The sequence below is a fragment of the Amblyomma mixtum genome, chromosome 7 (genome assembly GCF_055824585.1).
Source record: "Amblyomma mixtum isolate Tamu chromosome 7, ASM5582458v1, whole genome shotgun sequence".
NCBI classification, from domain to species: Eukaryota; Metazoa; Arthropoda; class Arachnida; order Ixodida; family Ixodidae; genus Amblyomma; species Amblyomma mixtum.
Window position 1 is genome coordinate 86,336,830 of NC_143018.1, and position 16,347 is coordinate 86,353,176.

General features: G+C 46.7%; 1 protein-coding gene across 1 annotated transcript in view; it reads left to right on the forward strand.

Moving 5' to 3' along the window:
• Positions 1 to 7,835, forward strand: part of LOC149336712 (uncharacterized) — a 29,352-nt gene extending 21,517 nt beyond the window's left edge. Inside the window, exons 5-8 of the mRNA XM_089554216.1 lie at positions 2,111 to 2,202; positions 3,301 to 3,459; positions 4,676 to 4,745; positions 7,723 to 7,835. Coding sequence (XP_089410342.1) covers positions 2,111 to 2,202; positions 3,301 to 3,459; positions 4,676 to 4,745; positions 7,723 to 7,835 — 434 coding nt within the window. The remainder of the gene's footprint in view (positions 1 to 2,110; positions 2,203 to 3,300; positions 3,460 to 4,675; positions 4,746 to 7,722) is intronic.
• The last annotated feature ends 8,512 nt before the right edge of the window (positions 7,836 to 16,347 follow it).

Below are 16,347 nucleotides of genomic sequence, written 5' to 3' on the forward strand. Positions count from 1 at the left end.
ACACGCACGAGCTTATTGAGCGATACTTGGTGAAATTATGCATTTTGGCCTGATTAGCGCCCATGAGAAGAGAGTATTAGTTTTAAAAAAACGGCATAAATTAATGTGAGGGACTATGGCCTCCTCCGGCTTTCGATACCTCATCCTTACGCCACCCGCAGGAAACCTTCTCCATTCCTCCGAACAAATAAAAGTTATTTCACTCTTGAAATGGAGTCGGGAAATGTTTAGGGATTTCGGCAACAACTACAGGAAAAAAGTGGCTGGCATGGGGAGTTTTTTTTCTGTTTAAGGTATCGAGGATCTACAACGGTACTTACCTTCATAGGCGTATATCGTGAAAAAAATCAGGATCCCAGCCACCACATGCAGCAAACTGTGACAGAAAGCAGAATAAGCAGATTCAACAACAAGGGCGCAGATGCCAAAACACGCCCCTTAATTTCGCCCGGTCTTGAGGTAGCTCCAGACAAACTCGTACTTACCTCCGACAAAAGTGAACCACATCCACCCTACTGTATACCCAACTCACTTCACCTCCTGCCAGGCTGGGCTACACATCTCTGCCACTACCTGTGGGTCTGCCGGCAACTGCGGACATTTGGCCCCATACTAAACGCATCCCGCTCTGCCTAGGAGGACGCTCTGGTAGCCGCCGACCATATCGACCAGCGAGAGCTGGTGGCCAGGGCGGGCGTCAACCGAAAGCCAGAGGGCTTCTGGACTTTTAAAGGTCTTCCCGGGGTGCCAGAGTTACTTTTTAGTGTGGTATAACTACTAAGGACATTTTATAATTTCGTGCATGCGTACAGGATTGGCCAAAAGTTCCCATGCCGCAGGGTCTTCTTTTCTTAAGTATATCCTGGCACTTAAGAGGTCGATGAAGCTATCAAAATAATCAGTGGTTAAAATGATGCTCTTGTACCTTGTGCAGATATTTTTAGCCTCACGGGTGTCTTAACTGTCTGACTATGCTGCTCAAAAGTGGACCCTGCGGCCTGGGAACTTTTCGCCGACCCTGTACGCATACACGGGTCTCAAGTCTGCTTCATGGCAGGCGGTTCGCCTTCCCATCAGGTTGTGGACAATTTGTCAGGTGTGCACGCCTGGCGGCCTTTTTCTTGGCTGAAGGCCTGGGTAAAAGCCTTCAGTGAAAAGGCCTTATGGTAAAGTGTGTGGAAATATTGGGGGTGAAGTCTTCCGCTTCCGCACTTCCACACCGCGGATGCAGAGTTGCCGCTCGCTAACCGCGGAGGGATTCGTGCTCGACGGAACAAAGGGAGGGACGACGGAACGTGAACACTCATGTGTTATTTATTACACTTGCAATGAATACATAGAGTGGGCCCGCTAGCTACAGAACATCAACGAGGCATTTTTCAGAAATAGAATTACAGCTGCGTAAGAAGGGTTTCCGACTTACCGACTGGGGCAGGGGCGCGACTTCAGGGGCGAATGTTTGTACGCGCCGACAATGGCGGCCGGGTTTTCCCGTGCGCGCCGCCTTCTTTGGGGCAAAGCCATCTTCGAGAATTTGCTGGGGGAGATGAGGAGAACGCGCGTTTGCTGCGCTGCTAGCTTCTCTGCTGGGTCCAGAAGTCCACCGGCAAGGCACAACAGATCTCCGTGCCTGCCGCGGAAGGTGACGAGAGTGTGCGGCTGCAACCGTTCGCGACGATGGCCGGATCCCGAAGAGACTCTCAACAGCTCTACGGAGCTCCGCGTAGCCTTCGAGGTGGCGCTCCCTTCACTGCTTCCGCTTACCCAATGTGGGAAAAAGTTCCCTCCTCGCCCAGCTAGTGCGGTCTTGACGCACGGTGACGATGGTCGGCCGCGTCGAAACAAAGAGGCGGGGGGAGAGGGGCAGGTTTTCCACAAGGCCTTAAGAATGAATGCTTTCATAGTAAATGCCTTCCATCTGAAGGCCTTTAGGCTACAGGCTTTTAAGGTAAAGGCCTTGACGCCACATGCCTTCAGCACGTAAGGACCTGAAGTGCCCATTGTATCAGTGCTACTGCATTATTTTCAGCCCTTAGCCATGCTAAACCATGCGCTATTTTTTTTTTCACAAAGTGAACTCTACTCTTCGTCCTCCTTAATTTCGCTGCAGCCGAGGCAGCACTGGCAGCACACCGCCATGGTGCCTCAGCTGTCATGGTATCCAACCACGGCGGACGTCAGCTCGACGGAACCCCGGCCACGGTGAGTGAATTACAAAGAAAAACTCCGATTGTGTATGGACACCTGAAAAGTAATTACAAAAAAATGAGCACGCGTCGACAGTAGAACTGCGTGCAAATAATCTCACCTCCTTCAAGGATTTTTGTGGCATCCTTGAGGTGAAAATAAAGGGGCCACTAGAAATATCTTCTGGGCAGTTACCTTGTGTTGCCCAGATTGTGTGGGGCTGTTGGAGCCCAAATGCTTTTCAAAGTCGAAAAAAGACCCTCTTGCTTCAATAATCGCCATTGGCCAGTAACAGCTTCACATCAACGTAAGAGGTAAGCCTGAAAATCTCTTGAGGTAATTTCAAAGATTATTAGGGAGAACGAGCTGAAGAAATCCAAGGCAGTAGCCGATACGCCCGAAGAGCGCGAAGAACGGCTATCCGTGCGGAGACGCCAAACTGCGGAACGCAAGAAGCGCCTAGCCGCTCTCTCGGAGCCGGTAATGTTCGCTAACAGCAGCCAGCCCAACAGAGGAAGAGGTGAAGGCCTTTTGCTACGCATATCCTGGCATAGCCGACCTAAGCTACCGCAATTTTTTTTCTCTCCTCTTTGTTTTTGTAGACAGCGGTAAGAGCCTTGTCAAAGAGAAGGGGAAAATCGACTTTTCGAAGGAGAACGTTCCGGCAGCTTAGCAAATCTGTCACCTATTCCATATTTATGATATTCCTCTAGCCGAAGTGCATATCACCTCGCATATAAATGAAGCAATGGAAGACACACTGTCAAAAATCGGTTCCCTACCATGTCGCTTCTGCAACTTTCACGTACGAAACTGCCCAGGCCAACCCCACTACAGAGTGTGGGGCGCATACTCTTACCATAAGCATGCATGCTGTCGATGCGAAACTCAATCACCACACTACTTTCTCTGCACTCGGTGCTTATAATTCTCGACACAGTTAGGTAGCTCATCCTGGGTCCCTGCGCCTAATCATCTGTCACTTTTGGCGCCCATTTACCGATGTGCTGGGCGAGCACTCTACCACCAGGATCATCAGTCGCAACCTCGGCCACTTAGTGCCAGAACACCGTACAGGGGCCGTCTAGTAAAGTATTTTTCTCTGTGTCGCAGGTGGACGTCCTGCCCGAAGTGGTGGCGGCCGTGGGTGACTGCATGGAGGTGTACTTGGACGGCGGAGTGCGCTCTGGGGCCGACGTGGCTAAGGCACTCTCGCTCGGTGCGAGGGCTGTGTTCGTAGGAAGGCCCGTGCTCTGGGGACTCGCGTACGACGTATGCACATTTCCATATTCCCCGCCAGTTCCAGCCCTGTTATGTCTTCTTAGAAGTGTGCACACCACTGTGTGACGAGGTGTGCGTACTGGAACATCTGGCCCATGATTCCTGGCATGTACTAAGATTCCTGTCAGGCAGATTCTGTCAGTGGACCATTAGTAGGAAGAAACTACAGCGTCAGTGTGTTTTATGTTATCAAGGATTGTTTCAGTCAAATGAAGAACGAATAACTATAGAATGAAGATAGTAGAGCATGTAGGAGATTCGATGCATCTTATGCGGTCCCAGCATGCCGCAGGTTCATTTCCAGTACTCCTCCGAGTCGTCGAAGAGATAGCGATGCAGTTTTGTCGGTAATGTCGCAATCAGCCTATAGAAAGGAAAATCGATCTCGGCACGAGCTTTGTCGTTTGTAGTTTCAGAACCTAGTAATGCGAGAGAATTTAATTACGAAAGGGATTCAGAGGAAACCCCTTGCCAGCCACTGTGAGAAGCCATTGAAGACAACACTCTCCTTTGCATCACGAAATGACCATTCATACTGACTGCCGCTAGGATTGCACCTCCTATACCGCACGGAATGGCTTCCCTTTTTCACTGTCATACTAAATAATCGCAAATGGCTTTGTTCAAGCTGTTTACCCATGCCTACTATTTATACTTCGCTCCGGTCTTCAGCGGGAGTAAAAATTGTTTCAGTTAGATGTTATGTGAAACTGACGGCAGTTTTTTTTTAGTTGCGTTCTTCTTACAATCGATTCCTTTGGTAAATGCGCTGTCCGCGGCCCGTCAGGCGGGGATATTAGTTCGATAGTAGTATAATTGAAGAAGACGAAAAAATGCAAAGCGCAGCGTGAGAGTATGTTGAAGTTTCACACGACGCGGGATCGGCTGCGGCTTAGCATAGTGCTCTCTAGGAGTGGCCAGCGAAGCTCACCTGTTCCCTCCGCCGCGGGATAGAATACCAATCGCGGCAGTATTTAATTAATTCATTTATTAATTATTTGGCCAAGCTCACCATCAACGTCAAGCTTCACACAGAATCGGTGAGCCGGTTATATTTCAAGAAGTTGGGATTTCGCGCTGATACTGCAAAGATGCAAATAGTCGAAAGCGGACATTATATCGAGTGGTCTAGCTTGCTCGTGCACTGATTATCACACCCGTATGTCTACTTTTCTTACGTGGCGCTGTTTTACTTTTCGCTTCGCAGGGTACACGAGGCGTCGCCAAAGTACTGAACATTTTGAGAGAAGAGCTGGAGCGCACAATACGGCTACTAGGTGAGGGAGTTTTTATTTATCTTTCCTGCCCCAAAAATTTTTTGATTACATGTTCTTCCATAGAGGTGCGAAATTTCTGTGAGGCCTTACCACCTCATTTTCTAAGTGTAGCGGTAACTATCCACCTCATGAATCGGCGTTCTACCCCTGCATTATGTCCACAGAATGCCATGTCTGAGGCGCCACGGGCAGGCGCCTATACCTTCTATTTTTTAATGTGAGTTCGCTGGTTCATATTCAGGTCGCAGCAAGCATGTTGCAGGGGTACAGTTGCCAAAGCCACCTTTCCACTTTATGTGGCGTCGGTTTCGTTGGCAATGTAACACATGACGTCATGAGCATGAGCCCCGCCGATTTGTTCGAGCATAATAACGAGACTCGTTAACGTCACGTGTTCCGTCGTCTCCCTTACTCCACGGCTGTCGCCGCGGCTGCGTCAGTTACACCCTAGGCCCGCCTTGAATTCATTATTATGTAAGAACGCATAAGCGATAATAGGCCTCACGGGTGACAGACGGTCTGGCGTTAGGTACGCTTGCCCTAAAGACTACCCCCTCACCAAGACACACAAAGCCGCTTACCGCTTCCACAGCCTACGAATAGTTACTGCCCACGGCTACTCTACAACTATGACAGGAGAAGACACCCCTACCCGTAGCTAATGAATACATTTTTTTTATTTATCAAATTCTGCCGGCTGCCCTTCGGCGGCCAAGGCAGGAGGGCGTACAAACAAAAGATAATAAAAATACACTCTTGGCGTTCACGTGAAATTACAATATGAACACTTCCTAATCAAAAGAACAACATCAGAAGAAGTTAAGCCGTACATGGTAGATATGTTGTGGGGAGACCAGATATGAGCAGCAGTAATTGTGATGAAGCACGAAGAAAACACATGCACAAGCAAATACACATAAAAAAGACAACAACAAGACAAAACGTACAGTAGAGTGCTAGGCATCGCTTTGCCAGCTATCGGAAGGAGCACTTTCTGAAACGCTTATGTGCGCGAAAACTGGGGTCATGGGGGGAGCGAAATTGGGGTCATTTGAAACCACCCCCGCTGTCAGTGATAACAATTATTACGAAAAGGGCAAACGTGTGTAGAATTTATTTTGCACGAATATAAACCTCACCCTCGAGAACAAAGATTTTGTAGCCCAGTAATAATCACCACTTAGTCGTGAATAATGCGGAGCACTGTTTCGTGGTATGCTCGATAACCCGGGTGTAGATTTCATACGATATAGGAGCTTATTAAAATGAATGTAATCTGTTATTTATTATTTTTTCAATCAAATCCACTCAGGATATTTATTCTTTGAAACTTTCAGGTTTTTTTATTTGTTTTTTAAACTTTCAAAATCTAGAATCCAGGAGCAGAGAGAGGGACATTTATATGGAAGTGTTTTTGTTATGAACATTGTATTTGTAACGTTATTCAACCAGTCGAATTCTTACCATGTCAAGAACGAAGAAAATTTTAACTCTACAACGTTATAAGAAGCCGATTCGGCGGCTGTGCATAACAAGAGCTGGTCAGAGATTTTAAACACAGGGTCACAGTTACGAACAGCTACCTACAGCTTCGTTACTAGCAGGAACGCTACGAATAAATAATCAGACATCTGCGGAACCTTGTATGATGAACTGGAATGGCATATTGTTGGTCAGATTTTAGACATGGCTTGTCACAAGTTATTAATTTATTCTAGACTAGCTTTTGAGGCTGGGAAAATATCGCATTCGTATGACGCATTCTGAGCTTCTGCTTTTGTGTCGCCATTCGGCAACGATTGAGAGCAGTGACGACGAATTCCACGACACCCCCAGCCCCCTTTTTCTTCGTTACGAAGTAAAAAAACTCATTTATTTCATTTCAGAAGTGTATGGTTGCGAGTTTATCGCGGTGGTCCAAGTTTTCCTTGTGTAGCTGATGAAGGTATTCATTCACTACCTTGCTCAGGCTAAGGAAGAACTTGTGCACTACGGTAATGTACCAGACTTTTGTTTCCAAGTTTGATTATTGCTCAGTCGTTCGTATAAAATTCCCTAAAGATAATTCTTCGGCAGTCTCAGCTTCGAGGGTCGTTCGATTCCTTGAAGGAATTTTCTGCACACGCTGAAACAAAAATTTAATAATGGATCATCTGCTGTTGCTTTTACAAGAACACTTGTGCAACGCTCGTAAATGTACATATCTCTCTTGACAGACAATAAAATACCACGCAACCACGTGGTGTTAATTTAGTTTATAATGGACCCATCGAGGAACAGAATACGCAGTGATTTATTTTTCCTGAACACAGCTTCTATTTTCTTTTGGTCACACATAACTACGCTTTTGAAAAACACTTGGGACAACACAGGGACGACACAAACTAAGTCTAAATGAAACTAAGACATTTAAATGAAAGATGTCTAAGTGTCTAAATAAAGATGTATAAATGAAAGACTAAGAGAGCATCACCGTAACTGTCGCCAGATTAACTCACCTGGAAATCTGGCGGCGCATTGTGCCAGGTGCAATAGCTGCACACCCCACTTCCAACAGACCACAGTTCAGGTGAAATCCAGAGATAAGGCAATCAGGGAGATGTGGGAAGCTTGCTGCATGAAATCGGGTTAAGGGACTTGTGTAAGTGATTCATCGGTTTTGCTTTCCAGTCAGGAAATGCCATTCTTGGAATTGTATTAACAAATGTAAACCAATCAGCTGTAATATAATCTTTTTTCGATGGTTGTTGATATGATTGCAAAATTGCGGCTTAACTATGTTTTTTGGTGTTTTCCGTTATGACATGTGAAGCTTATATATGTGTGCTGACAGTTTGTGGACCAGTTGACAGTTTGCGGACCAGAGTTTGTGCCGTCACTGTGTTGTCCCAAGTCTTTTTGAAAAGCGCAATTATGTGTGACCATGTTAACTACCAACTAGCCCAATTTCAAACCCTATTAATTTAATTTTTCCCAGGCTGCCCTGACATCAAGGACCTCGGCGAAAACTTCGTCTTGCGCGAGGAGCACTACTTGGGGCCGGTACGTTGTTCCCTGCCAAGGCAGAAAACCTGGAGGAACGGAGTCTAGCTCGATGGGTCACTTGTGCCTGCTGCTAAAAATAAATTAACAATATTTACTTGCAGATGCGCACCTTTCCGTTTTATAACTAGTAGGATTTATGTTTTGAAGCTGCATGTAGGCTTAACAAGATAGAAAAAGAGAGCAAGTACTGAAAGTACAGGGAGCACTAATGAGGCTAAGGCAGGGGGGGGGGGGGGGTAAGGTCGAAAGAAAAGAACAATAGAAGAAAGAGGCAGAGATCAGATAAAAGATACAGTGACACGCAGGCAGTTTCACGCGAAAAGGGAGGAAAAGCCATCGGCTTCACAACATTGCCCACGACTTCATCATTATCAAAAGTTCATTCACCACGAAGCGTGAGCTGAGGTTGGATCAGGTGGGTGTAGAGTACAGGGCACGGGAGAGTAAATTAAAGATGGTTGATTCCTTTCTTCGGAGGGCTAAAGCCTGTCTGAACGTGGCGATTCGACGGTGGTGTAGGCTTATAGGGTTGATGATGCAGATGATGAAACAAAGAAATGTGTGTACAGAATGTACGACAACGAAGATTTGAAGTTACATAATCAAATTCAGACCGACAAATACAAACTGTAACTTAAACACTCAAATAAACGTTTACAGAACTTCACTTTTCAACTAAACGTACAATTAAAGCCAAGGTGATGTAAAATATACGAGGTAAGCACGGAGCCTCTACTTAGACTGCTGTTTTATGTTTTTGCATCCCATTTCAAAGACTCCAATGAAAATGAAATTGGAGCGGTCATTCCAGGCTTGCTTTCTAAGTCTATCATTAATGCACCGTGCTATTTAGTTGATGTAGCACTAACCCCACGACAAGGAAATGGAGTACACAGCTTAACTGCAGCAATCAACAAATCGACATTCATGCTTCTTATGGCCCATGCTACTACAGTTTTCACTCGCATTCACTCGTCTGCGTGGCCCAGAAATTTCCTCAGCTGGCGGAATCCCCACCTTCACTTCGGCTTACTGCATGATTTTCTTAATATTGTCGGACAACTTGTATGTGTATCGAATGACCGCCAAGCGAGTAGTAGTAGTAGTATAAAACTTTATTCCGCAAAATGGGACGGCGTTTAGGGGTCGGGGTCTTGAGCAGCAGGTGGTGTTCCTAGGTACAGGATCCCATTGGTTCTTGCTGCCTCCTCGGCCCGCTCAACCAGCGCAAGCTGATCTTGCGGGTCGGAGCTGGACAGAAGCTCCTCCCACTGCTCGACTGACGGGTTTGTAATTTTGGCCTCTATCGGGCTCGCCCGACCGCTCCATGTGGAGTGGTAGAGGGTGGCTATATCTCCGCACCACACGCATTCTGGAGTGTATTGCGTAAGCCAGATCATACTGTACATGCAGCGACTTGGGTATGAGTTTGTTTGTAGCCGTCTCCATGTAGCTGCCTGATGTCTTGTGAGTGTCTTGTGGGGAAGCGGGTATTTACGACGTCCTAACTTCCAAAACATGGTGAGCACTCCGTAGCTGTTCGGAGTAGTGTTGGCATCTCTGGAATTCGGCTGCTCGGAGGTTTCAACGCGATAGTGACAAGGAGGTCATGTTTCAGAAAATTCGGCGACTTCGGCGTCGTTTAACGTGAACGAAATATTGTAACGGAAAATAGGGCGACAGGACGCTAACCGGCAGAATACAGCAAGCAGGCAGCCAGCCAGCGCGAGACACTTCAACGTCTTCGAAGACACTTCAGCGCCACCTGAGAACACCAGGTGGCATTACTATATCCTTGAAAAACCCCTAGGGAAGCAACCCAGGAGGATGATGGGCCACCTAGGTTACGTGATCTAGCGGCGTCATCACGAACTGCCCACCGTCGCGGTTGGCAGAATATTTAATGATCGGTCGCTAGAGGGAGCTAAAAAAATTCAGGGGGCACTTTGACTGTCTAAAGTGGGTAGAGGCGGAAGCGTTTTCCGCACCACCTTCGCTGTTTCTGTGGCATTGGTGGCGTCACATATATTTGAGTACTAATTACTAAGTGATGGCAAATAACTAATTAATTCTTAATTACTGATTAATGCCTGAATACTAATTAACTGCTAATTAATGACGCTTAAGCTTCGCCTTTAGGAGTGGAACGCGACGGCGCGTTGTAGCGCTGCCAGGGAGTCCACGGAACGCCACCACCGGTTCGGCGCGATGCCTTGCCCTTTGAACGCAACGCTTTTTGAGGAAAGGAAATGGCGCAGTAATTCTCTGTCATCTCGGTGGACACCTGAACCGCACCGTAGAGGAAGGGAGGTGGGAGTGAAAGAAGATAGATAAAGAGGGGCCGTAATGAAGAAAATGAAAATTGTATTTGAGGAAAGGAAATTACGCAGTAATTGTCTCACACATCTCGGTGGACACCCATCAAAATTCAGGGGGGCACTTTTTTTTACCTAAAGTGTGGTCACTGATGTGCGGTTAAGATGTTAAGCTTCGCCCCTAAGAGTGGAACGCGACAGCGTCTTGCAACGCTGCCAATGAGTCCATAGAACGCCATCGCCCATTCGGTTCTACGCCTCGCTCGTCGGTAAATTGGTTTTTGAGGAAAGGAAATGTATGTCTCTCATTTGTCGGTGGACACCTAAACCTCGCCGGAGGGGAATGGAGGAGGATGAGAGTGAGTGAAGACACCGTATTCACTAGACGCTCCTTTGTTCATTCCAAACCATCGAGCTGGCATGGCGGAGTGGATAGCGTGCTCGTCTCTCACGCCGAAGACCGGGGTTCGATTCCTGAGCTCGGCCAATTTCTTAATCGGTTTTATTTACTTATATGGCCTGACTAATAAAGCTAATTAGGCTAATTGGGTAATTAAGCAATTAACTAAGCTCAGTCCCACTTACTTGGAGCATCACTATACGATCCCTTCAAATGGTTGTATGGTTACTAGCCAAAGTGCAATTGGCCCCGTTTAAAATTCGCGCACTGTGACGTCACGACCGTTTCCACCAATTGAAAAGCGTGACATTTTCTGTCGACAACTGCTGCTTACAACGATGAGACATTAAAGGCTTCCGCCTTAAAAATAGCAACCTGGGTCGCACACTTGCCACCGGTGGCAGCACTTGCCATCGCAGGGCAGCGGCGCATCGCTTAACCCCTTCACCACTTCGCCAAGAGTGGTATGGGGACTCCCAGCGATCTCTCAATAGAGAGAATCAGTAATTCTGCTTATCTGGGCATAAACCAATTAAGCTATCACGTCATACCCTTTTACTGGAGCTTAAGTGTACCCTCAATTTTTTTCCTATGTACCTCATTCACCTAAGTAAACGCTTAACTGCATTTGTCAGGCTATGCTCTCGAAAGCCAGCCTTCCGTAGTCGCCCTACCTAAGCCACAAATCTTTCGTCAGTTATTTGATGACACAATCTTTTCAGTGAGGCTTGGAATGGGCAGGGCTGAGTCATATGTTCCTCGCAACGACAATAAAGTCGGTTGCAAGTCGTCGCTTGGTTTGCTTCTGCTCGCTCTGTTCCGTCCCTGCGTTGCTCTTTTCTCACTCCGTCGATATGCATCAACCGACCCAATTTGCGCTTTGCTGATGTCTAATTCCAAGCATGCGTGCACAGAATGAACTACTTATACAGTTTACTGGGGCAGCACGGGCAAGTCTGTACTCGCAGGAGAATTCAATTTACACATCAATGTCTGGAATTACGCTACAAATTTCTGCGGCCATGTTCTATGGTGGCGTATGTCTGGGAATGTAGAGCATTGTTCCAATCCACGGCCCGTAATCATTGCGCGAACAGATTCTCCATGAACAGTTGGTTTAATCTTGGCATCAGGAGGGGTAAGGGTGACTTCCTTGTCAACAGAGAGCTGAGGCCCTGTAGTGAGCACTCTACAATAATATTTAGAATTTTTTCTAGCTTACTCAAGGACAGTGGTACTGCTCTATCAGTCTTGTAATCTGCAAGAAACTGGTGTATTTGCCCTTTGCCTGCATAGTGTCCGCGAATTAAAATGTATGCGGAAAACAAGCTCTAACCTTTTTGTTAGATGTCACTGAGCGTTCCGTGTTCGTGAGGAAAGCTTGCTTCGGGACGGAAGAAAGTAGAATTTAAAAATTCATAAGCATATCACAGCAGGAAAGCCGCATAGAAAAGCCTTTCGTACAATCAGAGCCCTGGGATTTAGAAAAGTGTACATTTTTGTGGCTTCATGTAAGCAGGGTCTTCCCAATGCTAACAGGAATAAAGTGCAAATTTCAATACTTAGCAAACCCAACTAATCACAAAACTTAGTTGAGGCTCAACTAGCGCATGCACAGGCCGTCATCCTGTCACATAACGCAATCAATGGTGTTGCTTCCTGGGGAAGCAAAATCCTTCGACACAGCACAGGACTTTGTTCTGCGTACCCAAGTGCGGACTGCGGTTGTGATGAACCCACTACAAGCGCAAGTTGCACCGATGTCGAGCCATCTGAATTTTTTATAATTTGTTGCCTGAAATCAGCAGTCCTTAGAGATGACGGCATCACATTTTTTTGTTGAAAACTATAGCTCAGGATTACATATCTGATATTTTGCACAATTTAAATCGGTCCATGGAGAAAACCTGGCGACCGCATGATTGGAACGTAGCGAAAATCATCTTACTTCCAAAATTTTCTGGGAATAGTTTTGATCTTCGCACTATTCGGCCGAGTACACCCACGTGAAGCTTCCTGAAACTTGCACAACCGGTTTTACGGAGCTGTCTCACGAAACATGCCCCGCCATTTAATGCGTTCAGTGATGCTCAGATTGGTTTCCTTCACGATTGCTCAATTTCGTCACTGCATATAGGCCTAGAGAGCCGAATTAGAGGGGCTATGCAGAGTAAACATGTCCACGCTTCAACCACACTGGACGGTGCAAAGGCGCATGATATTATCGAGCCTATCATTCTTCAGAAAAAATTAGGTTAGCTTCGGCCCCGTTTTTTAAGCATTAACCTGGATGTGGGAATTCTTAAAAGATCTTCCCTTCCGACACCTATCCTCACTCTAGAGCGAATGGTCGGTCTATGCACGTACAGTTAAATATACTGAGGCGAGGTCTTCCACTTCACCGTAATGTCAAAGTCTATGTAAACGTGGGCACTCCCTTCTTGCCTCCGTTAAAGATATTCGCGTGCTTTAACAGTAGCTGCAAGTGTGCCTCAATGATCTGGAATTCTGGCATTCTTTCTAAATCTTCTAGCGAAAATTAATTCAAATTTCAGGGTGAAGAAAAGTGTTATAAATTGGTAAATTGGTTTTTGAGGAAAGTAAATGGCGCAGTATCTGTCTCACATATCTCGGCGGACACCTGAACCGCGCCGTAAGGGAAGGGATGAAGGTACAAGGGAAAGAAGAAAGAGAGAAAGAGGTGCCGTAGTGGAGCTCTCCGGAATAATTTCGACCACCTGTGGATCTTTAACGTGCACTGACATCGCACAGCACACGGGCGTCTCTTGCGTTTCGCCTCCACCAAAACTCGGCAGCCGTGGTCTGGTTCGAACCCGGGTCCTCCGGCTCGGTAGACGAGCGCCTTACCACTGAGCCACCGCGGCGGGTAGAAATGTTCTTTCTTTTTCGTTTTTGAGAGCGTTCGCTCTTACTACTTACGTTGGTCAAGGAGGCGTCTGTCTGCAATGAAGGTCAAATTGAGCAAAATAGTAACCACGTGACCGCACTATATCACATAGCAACAATGGGTAGGTAGCGCGTTAACTGATATCTATACTTTCGATCCGTTATATACGAGGTCTGTTAGAAAAGTATCCGACTTTATTTTTTTTTTACGAACACCTGATGGATTTGAAACAAGCACGCTTGGTCCAGTCTACCTTGAACCTTCGTGCGCATGCACAAATTTTTTTTCGCCTACCGATAGCGTCAGTCACTGGCACGCAGCGTTTGAGTGAGGTAGTGCGCAGTGCTCTCGTCGGTATTTTATTGCAAGGAAAATGGAGCAGCGACAGGAGCAGCGCTAATGCATCAGATTTTGCCAGAAACTAGGCGACAGTCAAGTGGAAACCATTCGGAATATTCAGACGGCTTTCGGTGACAATGCTATGAGCATCACACAGATTAAGCTGTGGTACAATTAGTTTAAAGACGGCCGCACATCAGTGGAGAGAGAGCCACGCTCCGCTCGGCCATCAACATGCAGAAATGACCAGGTCATTGCCGAAGTGAACGCTCTGGTGACGCGGGGCCATCGTGTCACTATCCAAGAAATTGTGGAAGAGGTGGACATCACCAATTTTTCTGAACATTCCATTATCACCGAAAATTTGGCCATGGAGAAAGATGCCGCGAAATTCGCGCCCAAGCTGCTCACGGTGGAGCAAAAGCAGCTTCATATTGAAGTCTCACAGGATATGCTGGATTCCACAAACAGTGACCCCGACTTCATCAACACCATAAACGCTGGTGACGAGTCTTGGGTGTACAGGTACGACCCGGAAACCAAATACCAGTCGTCACAATGGCAGCATTCCACGTCACCAAGACCATAGAAGGCCCGCGAAGTGCGCAGCAATGTCAGAATGATGCTGACTACTTTCTTTGAGTCCCTCTGTGTGGCACACCACGCGTACGCACCCCACAAAGTAAGCATTCCCTTAGCGAAAAGAGGATGTGCTAAAAATGCATTTCAAACGTATTGTATTAATTTCATATTTATTTCGCATTTTTTTGTCCGTATGCTTAAACTGCAATACGAATGCTTTCTAAGTATACTAGGAATAATATTTTAAACGTACTTAAATATACGTGAAAAGTACATTTTTGCCCGCTTAGCATATTTATAATGCATTAAAAATATAATAAAAATATACATTAGAAATATACTAAAAATATACATTTAATACATGAAAAATGTGTTTACTCGGGCTTAAAAAAAAAGTCTACTGGGCGGCTCCATGGAATGACACGGGTTAATTCATCAACTGGAGAACAAACGTACACGGGTATTTATCATTAATCAGCAGGAGTCTGATATTATAACGTCACGTGATTGAATGGGAACGGCAGATACCTACATACAGCATACCAAGACGACAGCGACACAGCAAACAACAAATCCTACGACAAGCGCTATACTTGGCTTGCCGTATATATACCCAGCGAAAGCGACGCACTATTTTGCACGGTGATACCTTTTTTGCGCAAATACTGTGGGCTTCCAAATTATCGCAGAAGTACCCTACTGGTCGCGTTCGAATCTAGGATTAATTGAGAACGGAATTGCTAGTTGAAACTTGCGTCAGGCACAGGTCAGGAGTCGAACTGTCAACCAACAGATACATGGGCGTGTAAGGGAGCCGGTCTGCCCTGCCACACGGGGTCCTTTCCGCTGGCTTATTCGGACCCAGAAGTGTCCAAGGCGCTTTTGCTGGTATAATGCTATCACGTTCTCACACGGAAATGTTCGAATGACATTGAGTGGAATGGCATTCGAGAATAGGAATGACATTCGGACTCGATGGACTGCCGCGGTGCTGCACGACACTTTCGAAACGCATTCGAAAGCCTCAGCTCGTTTTCAGTGTACAGCGACGACGACGACGGCGGTCACACTAGTCCGACAACGACAGTATATATCACGCTGAACAACAGCATGTAATTATAGTGAAATATCTAGTTTACTAAAATATGATTCTAGAGGGACACGTTTTTCAGGCCAACGACACCGACGAATCCGGTCGGCGGACGGTCAGCCTTGTCGGCGGCTGAGCGAGAGCACGGTGATGAGGCGGCGCCGCGGCGGTGTGTGCATGCTCGCGCTTCTAAATGAGCGAAACGAACGGCTATATTTCACGTGTGCATACCTGAACACTCACCAGCGATAAGCGCTTGCCAAATCAGTTTCAATCGACGACGGCTCTGTTCCCTTCCGCGACGACTAGGCCCAGCGAGTTCGCAGGGTTGGATCTGTGATTTCGGCGGTTGTGAAGAGCGAATCACAAGCTTTAGCGAATGCAAATGGTCACCAGGTGTAGTTTTGGCAACAGTGACCTGAAATAAACTATTGCTTACATCGCAGGGCACGCGTACGATGAACGGGAATCGCCGGTGTGACCCAGACTGCCGAGCCGTGCTTTACGGCCAGCAGCAGTCGTCGCCGTCGCTAGCTTGTGGATAACAAGTTAGGCCGTTTCAGTTAAAGCGAACAGTCGCCATACATACTTCTGGATAAAGTAGTTTAAAAAAAAGTACTGGTCACGTCGGAGAAAGCCGGGACAAGAAGCGAGAAGCGCCAGTCCTGCGCGATGCCAACTCAGGCGTGCTTTCTCAGGCGTGCGATCGCATCATCGCTTCCCACACATTGTATAGCACTGCGTAAACAATCACGAGTACAACCAGTAAAAAAGAAAACAGATTGTTTATTAGAACCAAAGCGCAGATTGCGTTTTATGTTATGTAAACAAGCGATGTAAACAACAGTATGAGTGCAGTCGTCATCATCGGCGCACTCCCGGGGAAACTTCATGCTGACGCGGTTAATATTCATTGGCGTAAT